Raw genomic sequence first — 14,807 nt, forward strand, 5'->3', positions numbered from 1 at the left:
GCTTTTAAGTCTATATAATTAAATTTACTATTTATAGATTGAGCTTAACCTCTAATACAGAGATTGTTGCATAAATATAGTGTGTGATTATGTTAAGATATGCCTTTTGTATAAAATCGGTGATATAATTCATCTTGCTCCAATAATGATAATATTTGTATTAAATAGATCCTTCAAATTTTCTTGCAAAAGTGAGATGTAATTTAACAACTCCTTCTTCTTAATATAATTTATATTATCTTTTAAAGTTTTAATTTGCTCAGACAAACTATTTTGTTTCATATATAGTGAATCCCTCTGTAGTAATAGACTGTGTGTCTGATGAAAGATAGAAACTAAGACATCAGAGTACAATCTATTTGCCTTGCATGGATCATACCAATAGTCAATAAGTTCACGCGTACTATTAGATGTTAATAGTTTTATCAAATGTTGGACCAAACTATAACAATTTTGTAAATCTTTACAGTCACTTGTATAACTATTGTACATACACTGGATACCATTTACATTTCTTTCAGCTTGTTTAATAAATGCACTGCATTCATGTAGTTCAAGTAGTAGGCAATGGATGAATTGACTATCATTTAATAGACATTTAGCCAATAAATACTCTTCAGGACTCATGCCAAGTAATAATTCGTCCAGTATTAATGAGGTAGGTGATATGTCATTATAGTCTACAAATTCCGTATTATTATTTAGTAACTTTCTATCTAATCTACATCTATAATGATATTTACTTGCTGCATCGTATTCCTTCAATACACTATCATGTGAAATATTATTTATCACTGATAAAATAGTTGGAAGTATCTCTATGTCCTTCAATTTATAGCCAGAATTTTGAGGTATTGCGTTCTCCTTCAACATTCTGTAAGTTTTGTGTATAGAATAATTTTTTACGAGTTTATTGCAGCACTGGCATAACTGACAAAGTAAATCTCTTAAATTTGCTTCAATGTAATTTTTCACTCCCTTCTGAATGACCTCTATTAAGTATTCATATGGTATATCATTAAATTCGTCCTCATTATCTATAGTCCTATTCGACTCCATTTTAAAATCACTTCGTGATAAACCATATTTTTCTGCAGATGACCAAAATGTTGAAATTGTGCTTTTAAGTACACTTTTTACTTCCAAAATTTTTTTTCTAATTTGACTTAATCTTCTTATTTTCTCTAAAAGGGTTCTTTCGAGTGATGGAATCCTAAATTTTATCAAATAATTAATTTCTTTGCTCCATTGTGCCAAAAATAAATTATGTTCTTCATATAGTATAAGGACCTTCTGAATTCCATTTATTAGCCTAGACGAATAATCACCAAAATATGATCTTTTTCTACCTTCTTCTGAATTCACTAGTAAATTTAAGTAGGCTTTAGCCTCTAAATAACCAAATTTCTTTTTGGTTGATTTTATATATATTGTAGTAGCTACTTCCTTTGTTTCAGGCTCAATTTTTAAGACTTCTATCAACTTACGATCTATATCACAAAGCAATAGCTCCCAATCCTTTGGTAAATATCTCCTTGCCAGTAGCCATTGAATTATTTGATTATAGTATATTTCCAATGCCATTAACTTGTAAAACTTCCATTAGTTTTTTCCAACTTGCGCGTTATATTTACCCGGAAAATTGCATTTGAACTTCTTGAACACTTCTAAATAACTACTTTTAAATTAAAACAATTGTAATTTTCGAATTTTCACTAAGCTGAATATTTAATATAGAGTAGTTTAATTGATTATGCAAAATTTCAGTATAAATAGCGACTGAACTTAAATTTACAGCAAGTATAAGTGTATCAAATTGACACTGAATAGTTCACTCCATTTTATCGAACTCTAATACTTCCAAATTATTGAATTACTCATATTATTCAATGACTAGTATTATACACCTTTTTAGAATTTACTACGTTGGTAATATGCAGACATAGTTAATTTCATGTTGGATTTAAAAATTAAAAGTCTACTAACTATATCTAACATTGTCACTCTTTTAGTGCTGTAGTAACCAAATAAAGATTAAATCAAAAAGTTCAAGGTTGATAATTGTATTATTATCTAGAAAATACTTTTTACTTCTAAAATTTACAGTGGATAATTGAGTTTTACATTTATTAGTATATATATTTACGCTCAATGTCGTTAGTTAATACTATAGAAATAGATGAAAGTTACTATTTCCAACATATTTAAGATTTCATTGATTGAAGGTACCCAGTAGACATGCTAAATCTTAAACATGGACCTTTCAAGCTTTAAGTAAAAATATAATGTATAGCGTAACAATCTCAATCCAAGTAATAAAGTAGTAAGCTAGAATTAGCTGAATTACTAAATAATAGTATTATATTATACTGCTACTTTTAAAATTAATTTTATTCTAAACTGAATCAAGGTAGACTACTCAATATTTTAATTTACTCAAAAAGATTGGTATACTACATGCTGCTCATTTTGAGTTTGTTCAATTGATTTCTTAGCTACTCCAAAATATAAGAGTACGCAAAGTATCAAATAATTCATATATGACTAAATGTCTCATTCTTTGTTAAGGACTATTAGTTAAATTGCTCACATAGCTGCAAGCTTCTAAAGATCTCATTATTGAAAAGTAACTCTAATAGAGTATCATTGTATATATCAGATTCTGTAGCTAAGTAAATTATTATTTATTAAAAACATTGGTATAGATAATTCAAAAAAAGGTATAGTTTGGTTATTTTAATATTGAAAATATTACCTTTCTTTAAGTAATCACCTATAGAACAGTAATGATCACTAATTAAGTCAATTTATCCCAATATTTTATGCCTTCAATTTATGTTTTGGTATATCTTATTCCATCGAGATATTTTAAGTGATAAAACCCCTAATATTACTATATGCTCTTGAAAACACAGTATTTTGAGATTTAAGATAAAGATTTATATTCTCCCATAGTATAGCATTTGATAGATAATGCATGAATTTGATTATATGTGTTGCCTAGTGAGGAATTAACAAGTCTGTGCCTTTCTAGTAGTTTCTTGCCTTCAAATTTATCGGATACTATTGTTAAATTAAAGATTGCACCACAACTATTGCTCAGATCAAGAATCTCCAACTTCTCGGGATTTAGTGATCTGGTTATCTTTTCACTTATTAAAGATTCCATACTTAAGTTCATAGATTCCTTAAACTAAGTTAACTATTGCGGGTTTTTTTTTGCAAAAAGTCAAACAAGAAGATACTAAGAGTAAAAAGCGCAACTTTTTACAGGAGAAATACAATATCAATATTTAGTTGCATTAGACAAAATGTCAGACTTAGGTGAAAGTCCTGAGTACTCTTTTTCAGGGAATGAACTCGATTATGAAGAGGAAGTCACTTGGATAGAATGGTTTTGTTCTCTGAAGAGAAGCGAATTTTTTATTGAAGTTGATGATGATTATATCATGGATGACTTTAATCTAACTGGCTTGAGTGAGCATGTTATATATTATGATGACGCCTTGGACATGATACTGGACCGTATTGATGATGATTTTAGTGAGGATGAAATTGGGACTGTTGAAGCCTCAGCACAACTACTATATGGGCTAATTCATGCTAGATATATATTAACATCTAAAGGGATGCATTTAATCTTTGAAAAGTATCAAACACAGAAATATGGGACATGCCCAAATGTAGCATGTAATAATTTTCCCTTACTACCTATTGGGCTAAGTGATTCACCCAACGTTAATAGCTGCAAAGTATACTGCCCTCAATGTAGTGAAGTATACAATCCTAAATCCTCAAGGCTATCAGTTATAGATGGTGCATTCTTTGGGACAAGTTTTGCTCCTTTGTTTACTATACAATATGGGTTGGGTGCTACTAGGAACAAGGAACTTGAGTATTACATACCAAAAATATATGGATTTGCTGTTTTTAAAAATAAAAGAGATATAGTACTAGATAGTGATCACGATATGAACTCTGAGGACCAGATTACAACGAAGATGAACAAGCATAATGACTAAAAATGTCAATTCTACAAGATAATAATTCACTTTGTTGAGCCAGATACAATTGAATATATAAAATTATATGGCCGCTAAATGTTAGTATTACATTATAAGCGGGGATTGTGAATACTTTACAGCTGAAATATTTGGAACAACTGACTATAAGATGTTATATTATATTCAGGTAGATATTACCAAAAATTCTAAACATATATTATAATTTTATTTGTATTCAATGATAACTCCATCATTTGTAGCTGATGATGAGGATGTAGATCTGCAACACGCCTTGGAATCATCATTAGTAGATTCCACATGTGAACCGATAGGTATAAGTCTAAATGATAGTTACACAAACTTTAACAAGATTGAAGAGTATATGAAGTCAATAGAAGGAGAATTTATAAATATCTTAACAAATGGAAGCACTAAATCTACTGATGATCTTGAATTTCTAAAGTCAATTGTCTCGGAAGTTACGTTTAATAATAAAAACCATGAATTCTTATATCTAAGTCCTAAGGATATGACATATAATCCATCTTTCGATGAAGAGTTGTCTAATTTACCTACTAATGAAGTTCTTGAGTTATTAAACATAGTATTTGGATCTACGAGACCACTAGCACAAGCTGAGGATATTAGAAGGTGGTTATTACATTCCTTTGAACTAAATGCTCAAAAAAATACAAATATTTGCAATAAGGGGGAAGGTATTATTAATAACAATAGTCTAAATATGCCATTTGAAAAGATGAATTTTTGCTTAGTTCAGCAATATGGTGGTCCTTGTGGTATTTTGTCTCCTATTCAAGGTTATATGTTAAAACAAATAATCTTTAGATCAGGGACATTATGTAATGCTCGTAATTTACTAAATTATATGGATAATATTGATGAGGAAATTTGTTGGAGAGTATTCATTGAAGCATTATGCATTATTTTATATCAATCATCTCTGTCAAGTACCTACAAAGTTATACAGTTAAAGTCAAATTTAGTATCATTGTGGGAGGAAAATAGCATGTATATAAGAAAATTTGAGAGTATAGTTGATGTTTATCAATTTTATTTAAAGAGATGTAGAAAGGGGATATTTTCAAGGCGTGGATCTTTACTTTCATTTTTGTTCAGTGTTATAGCTACGCGAGGGGTTGATACAATACAATCTGAAGTAGATATGATAGATAATCCATTAATTGGTTTATATGGTCACTGTAGCCAAGAACTAGTTAATTTGATGATAGTAGGCAAAGCAGTTTCAAATGTTTTTGATGGTACGAAAGTACTAGATGAAGATGGATATGGAACACTAATACTTAGAGGTATACCAAAACGATCTATAATAGGATATTTAACTGAACATGAAGCATTTCAGTATTGTACAGTTGGCTTTCATTATAAATATCCATTACTACCTATATGGATTATTGGCAACAAGAATCATTATCGTTGTAGCTTCTCATTTTCATACGAAGAATGTATTTTATCACCTTCAGAACAATTAAATCAAATATTAATGAAATCATTTCAAATATATGATAAGGAAAACTCTGGTTTTATTATGGATACACAAGTAGAGAGTTACCTGTCAAGTATTAACATGCCTGAATTTCATAGTGTTCTAAAAGAAAATATATCAGGTGGAATATTATTATGGAATGACTTAAAGACACTTATCTTTGACAATTTGAATATCCCTTTAGATGATTCTGATATACGAAGATTACCATGTACATTATACGTATTTGACTGTCAGGTGAACAAGGGGACTACATTGATATGCGCTACACTACTTGATTTGAAGGACTACTCAGTTATACATAAAGATGGCAATGTTACTGAAAAGAAGACAGCTGATGAACTAGACTTAGTCTCAATATTACAAACAAGATGGGGCAGTGATACAGTTTTCAAGACTAATTTAATAAACTTAACATGAGATGCATTTTTAAAACTCTAGCTATTACTCAAGGTTCAGATTATATGTTGTTAAGTTCAGCAGGTACAATGTTGTTTGTAGAAATGAGAATCTTTTTAAGTTCAGAGAATAAATTTGAATCTTGCTGTGTAACAAATGAAATTGCTACCCCAGACTTTCCAGCTCGTCCAGTACGTCCTATTCTATGCGTATACGTATCAATTGTTGAAGGGACATCATAATTTATAACTAAGTTTACATTTGCAATGTCAATTCCTCTCCCAGCAACATCAGTTGCAACTAAAATATCATATATCCCATTTCTAAATAAATTCAAATTATTTTCTCTTTGTTCTTGTATCTTCCCTCCATGAAGACCAATAACCTTGAACCCATTTGAGGCAATACTCCTGCACACTATATCTACAGTCTTTTTCTGATTAACAAATATTATTATAGGGGGTATAGCATATTCATAATTATTTAGTACATTAATTAAAGTACTTTGTTTCTTATTTTCTGATATAAAGTTTAATATTTGCTGTATCGACTTTTTTCCTGAGCCCATATCTCCAATAGTTACGTACAATGGAAATTTCAAGTACTTCCTAGCAATCTTCTCTACTTCACTTTGCATTGTAGCACTAAACATTTGAGTAATTCTGTGATTTCTGCATCCATATCTATTTTTCAATATCTTAGTATTCCCTTCTTCACTACCTCTCTCGTAGTTCGCGGGTATTTGATCCAATATATAATTGAGGCAATCTTCAAACCCCATATCGACCATCCGATCGGCCTCATCTAGTATTATGTAATTGCATTGTGTCAGTACTGTTAGTGATTTCTCGAGGCAGTCTCGCATTCTCCCAGGTGTTGCAATTATAATTTCTACACCCCTGCGTAGTTCAAATGCTTGCTTTTCTACACTTCTTCCACCAACAATTGACAAAGTTCTAATCCCAATTTCTTTCTTCAATAGCTTTTGGGCTTCTAATTCTATTTGTAATGCTAATTCCCTCGCAGGTGCCAGTATCAAGCCATATGGACCATCCTGAGCAGTATCAAAGTTTAGTAAAGGTAACTTATAGACATATGAGAGTAAAGGAAGTAAAAATGCCAAAGTCTTTCCACTTCCCGTTTCTGCAATTCCTATTAAGTCACGCATTTGAATACCTATTGGTATACACTGCATCTGTATGCTTGTAGGTTTATCATGTTTAATACTGCTTAAAAGTTCAGTTGGAATCCCAATATCCTCACATTCATTCCAATTACGAATTGGATCTGGTATATTACTTCCTCTAGTACTAATTGAGTGATCTTCTTGAAAAATCCTCCAGTCTCTTGCTGTCATCTCCCCTCGTTTCTTGTAACTCCAGTGAGTATCACTAACTTCAGTATTGCTAGGTTGGTTATCTTCAATTCTCATGACCTTTGCCACATTAGGTTTTAAGCGGTTTTTATACAATATATTAGATTCATTTTTCAAGGTATCTTCACTTGTATCCCATTCGAATTGGAAAATTCGTTTATGTCTACTTTCCAATGCCTTACTCCTTTTCTTCTGTCCAATATAAAAACTTTTAATCTGCTCTATCTGAATTTTATCAGTCTCCAGATAGTTTTTGTCACCTTGATACTCGTCTAACCTTTGTAGATCTCCCAATCTAAGCATACCTATTTTAGAGTTAAATATATTTTACTTCACCAAGCAAAGAACCAATGTTGCGCCACATCCCGAATGCTATTATAACTTTCAGCTCGTGCATATGTAGGCCTTGCCTGTATTAGAAGTAGTTAATGGAAGGTTTTAAGCTTGGAAAAAGTTTTTTTTATATCCTTATACTTATCGCATTTCTTAATGAACTTATACTATCCCAAACTGCTAGTAATGTTACCCATGAAACCTCTTGCAATACTGAAAATTTACATGATATCATTTGTATATCGGTAAGCTTACTATACAACTTCAATCCGTAATGTACAAAAGTACTGGACTAATCTATATATTAGGAATTTTTATATAAAATTAGCAGACAATCTTATACTCACTGTATGGAACACTTGTCAGAATGAGCAGGAAATAAGAGAGGTGGTGATAAACACTATTAGGAGTAGCCCTCTAGCAAGTAGAGATGAAGTTATTCAGAATTCAATACCAAAATTTGTAGAAATCCCCAATTTACTCTGCAAAGATTCGAAAGCAGAGCTAATACAGTGGAATAAGAAGTATAACACATTCATTTGCTCACGGATACAAGCCCAAGAGAAAATAGCAAAGTGTAGGCCAGGGTATATATTAGAGGAAGTTGTAATTGAGAGCTCAGATAATCGTTTAGGGTATAAAAACACTGATAAAAAAGTAAGGAGTGATGTTCAAAAAAAGTATGCACTGAGAAATAAAAAAGTATGTATATCTAGTATCATTGTACCAGCGAAAATATATTGTGAGGTGAGTCTTAGCAAAGTACTGCTACAGAATTTATGGTGTAATACTATAGACATCTTTAATTTGGTATCTATTCTTTGTAATATATTGAATATTTGTATATATCCTTAACTTTAACAATATTCTACTATTGTATTAATTAGCAAGGGATACTGACTGATGGAGTTTGTGTATCTGAGCATACAACAAGCCCATTGTATGAATGCCCAAATTTTCTTCATTTAACTCCCAGTAAATGGTGTGGTTACCTAAAGATTGAGTCATCTAACTTAATTACAGGAAATATTATTAATAGAACAATCGCAAGTTGTAATGTAAGAAAACATTCAGGTTTAACCCAATGCATTCCTGAATATCACTATTTAGATATTACCAGTGAAAAATCATGGGTAAATGTAAAACCTAGTATAGTTAAATGTCCAGCCGGATACTACATTGAATTCCCCAAAATTCTAAATGGAGATACTACTAACCCTATGGATTCAGGAAGAGCTATTTGTAAATTTAGAAAATTTTTCCCGAGGACAATAAAGTGTTCTGGGAGACTCTTGAGAAATGGATTAATTGTCGTAGATCCAAAAATAGTGCATCAAGAAGTTAATCCAATACCATTTCAGCAACATGTCAATATTTCTAACTACTCATGTGAAATACAAAAAAGAGAAGTACCTTCACTAATTTGTCCTACTCAAGAATTATATGAAAGATATAAATCAAATAGTGGAACTTGGCTTGAAACTTCCTGGAAGCTTGATAATAATACATTACTCGACATAATAAACTATCAGAGAGGTATCAGTAGGTATAATAATACGATGCTTGGTGATAATTCAGTACTAAATGCAAATAATTCAAACATTTTAACTTATGGTAGATCAAATACTTTGAATAATCCTTTATATAAAAATACTTCATCTGCTGTGAAAAGTATAGCAAATTTTGATAATCTAGTAAACCCAGAAAATAGTACTATTAAATATATAGAAGTCATACAAGAAGAGAAACATCCCAAAATATTGAATGAAGCTACTGACTTCGCTATTACTGAAACAAATAACAAAAACAATATTCTGAGTAACATGGATAGAATTATAAAAAAAATTGACTTTGAAACAAATAGAGATAGTATAGATATGGAAAACTTGGTAAGTCATTTAAACAATAGCAATGCAGACAACCAAATTGTGATACAAAAGCCTCTGCCCAATGAAGAAAGTAAAAGTATATTTTATTTAGGGGAAATACAGCAAGCTACTTCTATTGAAAACTCAACAAGATTACCAAAGATGATGGATAAAAGGTCTCTGTACTACCCATTCCGCTTACCAGTACTTCCGGAGGATTACAAGAATGGAAAGAGAAAGCTAGTTTGGAGCACTACAGAAAGGTATCAGTGGACATTGCTTGATAGTATTTTTAAAACAGGCATTGGCCCCCAACACTTTTTTTTGACAAACGTTCCAATTCATCCACTTCCTCATATAGGTTTAGCTAAAAATATGGAATATTATCTTACAATTGAGACTGACCCTACTTTCCAAGCATTTGTGAATCACACATTAAGCTTAATGAATATGGATAATATAAATGAGAATATAAAGTCAGATAACATTGGGAAATATACACAACCGGAAAGTGTAGTTGATCAGTTTGCAGTATATGGAAATTGTAATATTCAAATAAACAGTCAAAATAGTAGCCAAATAACTCACTTTATAGAAGAAAAAAATAAAAGTCTTATTTTAAACAAGTGTAATTCTTCTTTATCTGACAAGGTAAATGAAACGGATCATGAAGGATCAGTTTTATATGCATTAACTCAGCAATCGTCACAAGTTCCACAGGATAATTCTACACTTAAAGGTTTATGTAATATTAGTTTGCGATCTCCTGACTTTCTTGAAAGACAAGAGTTATATCAATTTATAAAAAGTGATTTCGATATATCTTCAGTATCAAAAACACCTGAAGTAATGATAGAAAAAAGCACAGTAACTCAGTTTGCCAGTTGGCCTGTATCAGTAAGATATTATTATCTAAACCAAAACCTAATAAAAAGGAATCAAATTCTATATTCTAGTATTAACAGATACATTTACTATAAGCATTTCCCTCATTTGTTTACTTTTTATTCTGGTTCAACCAGTTATTTTAATAGGTATGGACATATAAGAAAACCCGCAATTTCAGATAGTAGATTCATGTATGAGAGCCCTAATGAGAACTTTAGTTACTATACAGGAGAGTATGGGAAAATAGACTCAACATACCATATACACCAGATATTCAATTATAGTAAACTTTATAGACATGCAGTTGGGCCTATAGACCACTCTCATTGTATATCTATTATTGAGACAATTCCACAAGCTGTCTGTCCAAAAGGGTTTACTTTAATTTCCAAATGTGCGATAGCCGACATCATAGACAGTATATTTACAGGTGAAGTAGTAAGTAACACTGAATAAAATACTTATTTAAAAAGACCTGAGTAGATTGTGAAGTATTTTACTAAAGTAATGAGTTTCCTATCAAATATTTAAGTAATTAGAAACTTTGTCAATTTTGTTTTTCTAAAGTAGAATAGCCAAAATAACCGCAATAAATATATATATATGCTAATGTATTTAACAAGGAGCAATTTGCTTGATCAAATTACTTATGCATTTTCTAAGTTTTGACAAGTATGCTATGTCATACAGAAATAGTAATTGCATATAAGCTTTAGATAACTGTAATATATTATTCTATAAAGTAGTATAGCTACCAATAGACAAAATACCTTACTTCCCAATATATCAATAATTGCAAGTAGTTTGTATTATCAAAAAAGCAATGTTAGGATTATATACAATATTATCTACTCGTAACAGCCTCACGTCTTTATGAATTATCATTCACTTTAGTTCTTGGTTTCCTATTTCTTCTTCTGTGCCTTCTTTTCTTATTGCGATGTTTCCTTATATGACTAAAGGAATAACTCATTCGGTTATTTAAGCACATAAGGTCACTATTTGGTGAGAAGTCAAGCAAATTACAAGCTATCAAAGCAATAATTAAAGCGGCGTTTAATAATATTTTCATCTCGTAAAATATTGGCAAATATCGTAGAACTAATTTTACAGATAAATCTCGAAATACCAAAAAGCTGTACATAGGGTGTATGATCATAATCCTAAGCACACTATAGACGTATGTACACAGTTTGTTCAATAGCTCACATGCATAAACATTCACACAAGAAGTACCTAAATTTTACTACTAGAAGCTAACAAAAAGAATAGTCCAAAATACTAGTATTGTATCGAATCATAATTAAAGTAATAGAAATCGACATAGAGGTATCAAGTTGCAAAGTGATATCAAAGGAGCAAGGGATACATTACCGTCTGCTGCATGAAAATTTGAAAATATTTTAACCCGCCTAAAATACACAATAAACCCCACCTAAAAGCCCACAAGAAATGATAATGGTAAGAGAACTGATATAAAGCTTTATGTTTCGTAACCCTGCAATATTTGAAATTATACTGCATATTTATATGGCTTTATTATAAATGAGCAATATTAGTAGAAGCCAACTATCTGCTCTTTCGACTAGAGTTGGTACTGTCACATGCCCTTTACTAATCATATCTCCTACTGAATTTGAACAGGTAAGTGGATATATAACAGGATAATATATGTTTAGTGCTTATATTACACAAATATTATTTTATCTCCATATATGTTGTCTTTCAGGTATGGAGAGAGGTTAAGTGGGATATTTCTAAGGTTAATGCAGTAGTAGATCTATTTATATCACATTGTGAAGATGACATTAAAAAGAATAGTAAACAAATTCTCATGTCTAATTTTCAATTAATGGAACTACTAAAGGTTACTGGATTAAGCTGCTATTCAAATCGCGGTGGTTTTAGTTCACTTCAGCGCAATGATCTATGTTCAATAGTCATGGGAGTTCCCTTCATTGATAAAAAAAACTTTTTGCGCTTAATGTGCTTGTTAGATCGTTCCACACCTCACACAACAACTACACCAGCAGGTATTTGTAGACTTAAGTTAGTATTTGCATTTTATGATTGGGGATGGAAAGGTTACTGGGATAGTAGCGACTGGTCCAGATTAAGGAGTGACCTTATGACTAGAGGAGGTAGTACTAGTAATAGTAGTGATATTAGCCCAATGCCCCTAACACTAGCAGAAGGTATTAGACAACTGACACGTGATATATCAATAAGGAAACGGCATTCAGCATTAGGAGGCAAAGAAAGTCCAACTGCAAACCAAAGAGTTGGTGGATTATGTGGAAGGACTGGCGGTACTCCACCAGGTACACCCCCAAGAGATTTTGCTGATTATCTAGCTTCAGAAAAATCAATTGTAGATTTCCAGTTATTCCAAAAATTTGTCGAATATCGCATTATTAAGGGCACTTCTCAGTTACTCAGGATAATATTACCTGATTCAAATGCAGATATTGCCAATATTAAAAAGCAAGATGTAAATTTAAATGAGACAACTATACAACTAAATGACTCTATTCTGCTAACCAAAAAGAAAAGCAACAATCTTGAGTTGTCAGATGTATCTAGTCTTGAAAATAAGTTGAGGAGTACTCATATTGGAGTAAAATTAGTTTCTCCTAATATTCAATATTCACCAATAATAAACTCAGCATCTATCGGTGTATCTTTTGAAGCCAATGCAATGGAGGCAATGTTTGGTCCCCCACCAAGAGATTTACATGGTATATTTTCTGATAAAATTGATACAGAAGATATATTTTTATCTTCCATAGTTGGACCATCTTCTTCAACTCCAGTTAAGAAGAGTCGTTCCTCCCGTCTTCCTGTATCTTCAAGTCCTAGCCATTCTTCTAAAAATGGACCTCCAGTATTAGTTTGAGGCACTCTGATTGATCTTATATTTTGTAATATAAAAAATCAAATAATAAAGTGGATAATACTTTAAGAGGTTTCATGTTGAAGTAATACAAATTAAATATATAAATACTTTCTTAGAAATGTATGCCTTAATATTGCTACTTATAATTGATATCTGAAAGCCAGGTAATTTGTTACTTATATCTAGGAACCTGTTACAAGACAGATTGGAATATTTTAGAACTTGGGATTTGTATAGGAAACTACTTATTAGTTATTTATATAATACCTACTCAATTATAAATGACTAAAGTTTACTATTAGTTTAGAAAAATCTAGGTTCATATACAATACTGTATAAAAGCCTCTTTTAGGACTTTATGTAGATTTTGCATACACTCATTTAGCGGTACTTTTGCAAATTACTGTTTCTACCTCCAATATAATTAATTCCAATTTAGTAATAAAGTACTGATAGTGTCTAGCTTAACCATGAATAAAATTGAAAACAAGATCTTATCTGTCCCTGTAATTTTTAATAAAGATGAATCCTTGTCCAATGATGGACAATATGAGTTATTCTTATTGGAATTCCAAGGTTCACTTTCAGTATCTAGACTGAATGAAGATGGTACTTTAGAATCTAGCATATATACACAAAAACTAGATGGTAATATAATGGGGAAAGTCGTAGATTACTTTAATATCAAAAAAATGGCTACGAAATCCCACAGTTCATGGTTAGAGTATACATTTACTAATAATAACTGCTTCGAGATACATATTGGCTTTCATAAACTACAAGGAAAGGTAAGCTAAAATTGACAAAAAATGTTGCTAATTGAGCACATCTGTTGTTAAATTATTCTATAGGTGGAGAAACTTAAGAAACCTCTTGCACTATTAGGGAATTGTACTGACAGTAAGTTAATTCAAGACTTACTTCCCTTAAGGATATATGGGACAATACACTACAAAATTATTTTTGATAAAAGGCCACACATAAATATATAGACCAATTACTCATAATGTAGGAAAGAAGTATATAATACTGCAAATATACAACTTAGCAATTAGGACATATTATTAAGTCTCTGTGGGTACATGTGGAGCACAGTGCACAAATTGCTACATTACATATTCCACATTCATTTAGTAAGCATCCCTCATTATCACATGTACTCCGATTACAATATGTACACAAAAGTTTTATTTTCTTAATGGAGTTCCCATTATTTCTTGGAGTTGAAGTATTAAGCTTTCTGTTACACAAATAACAGAATGATCGAGTTATAAATGTCAAATTCTTTTGAGCTTGCGATAATATCCAAAATGTGTGCTGCTTTCTACTATCCATATCAATATTGTTATCTCTTCTTTTCAAGATATTACTTTCATCTAGTGTATTATCGGAATTTTCTCTATTCCTTTTCATTTCATTCTTACTACGCAAGCTATGAATTTATCAATAATACATAGTATCCTATTGGATGAAGCTGAAATTTGTAGAAATACTTTTGTTTCTTATTATCTATAATGTT

At 31.0% G+C, this 14,807-nt stretch overlaps 9 protein-coding genes across 9 annotated transcripts, besides 2 other annotated features; 5 read left to right on the forward strand and 4 right to left on the reverse strand.

Moving 5' to 3' along the window:
• Positions 1 to 129: 129 nt before the first annotated feature.
• CMU_010710 (uncharacterized protein) lies at positions 130 to 1,584 on the reverse strand (the record flags this gene model as incomplete). Its single annotated transcript, XM_002142436.1, has 1 exon — positions 130 to 1,584. The coding sequence occupies one exon, from the start codon at positions 1,582 to 1,584 to the stop codon at positions 130 to 132; it is 1,455 nt and encodes a 484-aa protein (XP_002142472.1).
• Positions 221 to 257: a sequence feature (AT_rich).
• A 1,089-nt stretch (positions 1,585 to 2,673) lies between the features above and the next one.
• Positions 2,674 to 2,694: a sequence feature (AT_rich).
• A 232-nt stretch (positions 2,695 to 2,926) lies between these two features.
• On the reverse strand, positions 2,927 to 3,181 carry CMU_010720 (BolA-like domain-containing protein; the record flags this gene model as incomplete). The annotated part of the gene is made up of 1 exon (XM_002142437.1): positions 2,927 to 3,181. One exon carries the CDS (start codon positions 3,179 to 3,181, stop codon positions 2,927 to 2,929), a length of 255 nt encoding a protein of 84 aa, XP_002142473.1.
• Positions 3,182 to 3,311: 130 nt separating this feature from the next.
• CMU_010730 (casein kinase II regulatory subunit family protein) lies at positions 3,312 to 4,022 on the forward strand (the record flags this gene model as incomplete). Its single annotated transcript, XM_002142438.1, has 1 exon — positions 3,312 to 4,022. One exon carries the CDS (start codon positions 3,312 to 3,314, stop codon positions 4,020 to 4,022), a length of 711 nt encoding a protein of 236 aa, XP_002142474.1.
• A 220-nt stretch (positions 4,023 to 4,242) lies between these two features.
• Positions 4,243 to 5,949, forward strand: CMU_010740 (uncharacterized protein; the record flags this gene model as incomplete). Its single annotated transcript, XM_002142439.1, has 1 exon — positions 4,243 to 5,949. One exon carries the CDS (start codon positions 4,243 to 4,245, stop codon positions 5,947 to 5,949), a length of 1,707 nt encoding a protein of 568 aa, XP_002142475.1.
• A 40-nt stretch (positions 5,950 to 5,989) lies between these two features.
• CMU_010750 (DEAD/DEAH box helicase family protein) lies at positions 5,990 to 7,606 on the reverse strand (the record flags this gene model as incomplete). The annotated part of the gene is made up of 1 exon (XM_002142440.1): positions 5,990 to 7,606. One exon carries the CDS (start codon positions 7,604 to 7,606, stop codon positions 5,990 to 5,992), a length of 1,617 nt encoding a protein of 538 aa, XP_002142476.1.
• A 125-nt stretch (positions 7,607 to 7,731) lies between these two features.
• Positions 7,732 to 10,848, forward strand: CMU_010760 (uncharacterized protein; the record flags this gene model as incomplete). The annotated part of the gene is made up of 3 exons (XM_002142441.1): positions 7,732 to 7,881; positions 8,003 to 8,383; positions 8,524 to 10,848. The coding sequence occupies 3 exons, from the start codon at positions 7,732 to 7,734 to the stop codon at positions 10,846 to 10,848; spliced, it is 2,856 nt and encodes a 951-aa protein (XP_002142477.1).
• A 1,089-nt stretch (positions 10,849 to 11,937) lies between these two features.
• CMU_010770 (uncharacterized protein) lies at positions 11,938 to 13,288 on the forward strand (the record flags this gene model as incomplete). The annotated part of the gene is made up of 2 exons (XM_002142442.1): positions 11,938 to 12,036; positions 12,122 to 13,288. 2 exons carry the CDS (start codon positions 11,938 to 11,940, stop codon positions 13,286 to 13,288), a joined length of 1,266 nt encoding a protein of 421 aa, XP_002142478.1.
• Positions 13,289 to 13,758: 470 nt separating this feature from the next.
• CMU_010780 (uncharacterized protein) lies at positions 13,759 to 14,280 on the forward strand (the record flags this gene model as incomplete). The annotated part of the gene is made up of 2 exons (XM_002142443.1): positions 13,759 to 14,076; positions 14,140 to 14,280. 2 exons carry the CDS (start codon positions 13,759 to 13,761, stop codon positions 14,278 to 14,280), a joined length of 459 nt encoding a protein of 152 aa, XP_002142479.1.
• Positions 14,281 to 14,332: 52 nt separating this feature from the next.
• On the reverse strand, positions 14,333 to 14,701 carry CMU_010790 (uncharacterized protein; the record flags this gene model as incomplete). The annotated part of the gene is made up of 1 exon (XM_002142444.1): positions 14,333 to 14,701. One exon carries the CDS (start codon positions 14,699 to 14,701, stop codon positions 14,333 to 14,335), a length of 369 nt encoding a protein of 122 aa, XP_002142480.1.
• Between the last annotated feature and the right edge of the window lie 106 nt (positions 14,702 to 14,807).

This window comes from Cryptosporidium muris, genomic scaffold (genome assembly GCF_000006515.1).
Source record: "Cryptosporidium muris RN66 scf_1106632373469 genomic scaffold, whole genome shotgun sequence".
In the NCBI taxonomy this organism is placed as follows: Eukaryota; Apicomplexa; class Conoidasida; order Eucoccidiorida; family Cryptosporidiidae; genus Cryptosporidium; species Cryptosporidium muris.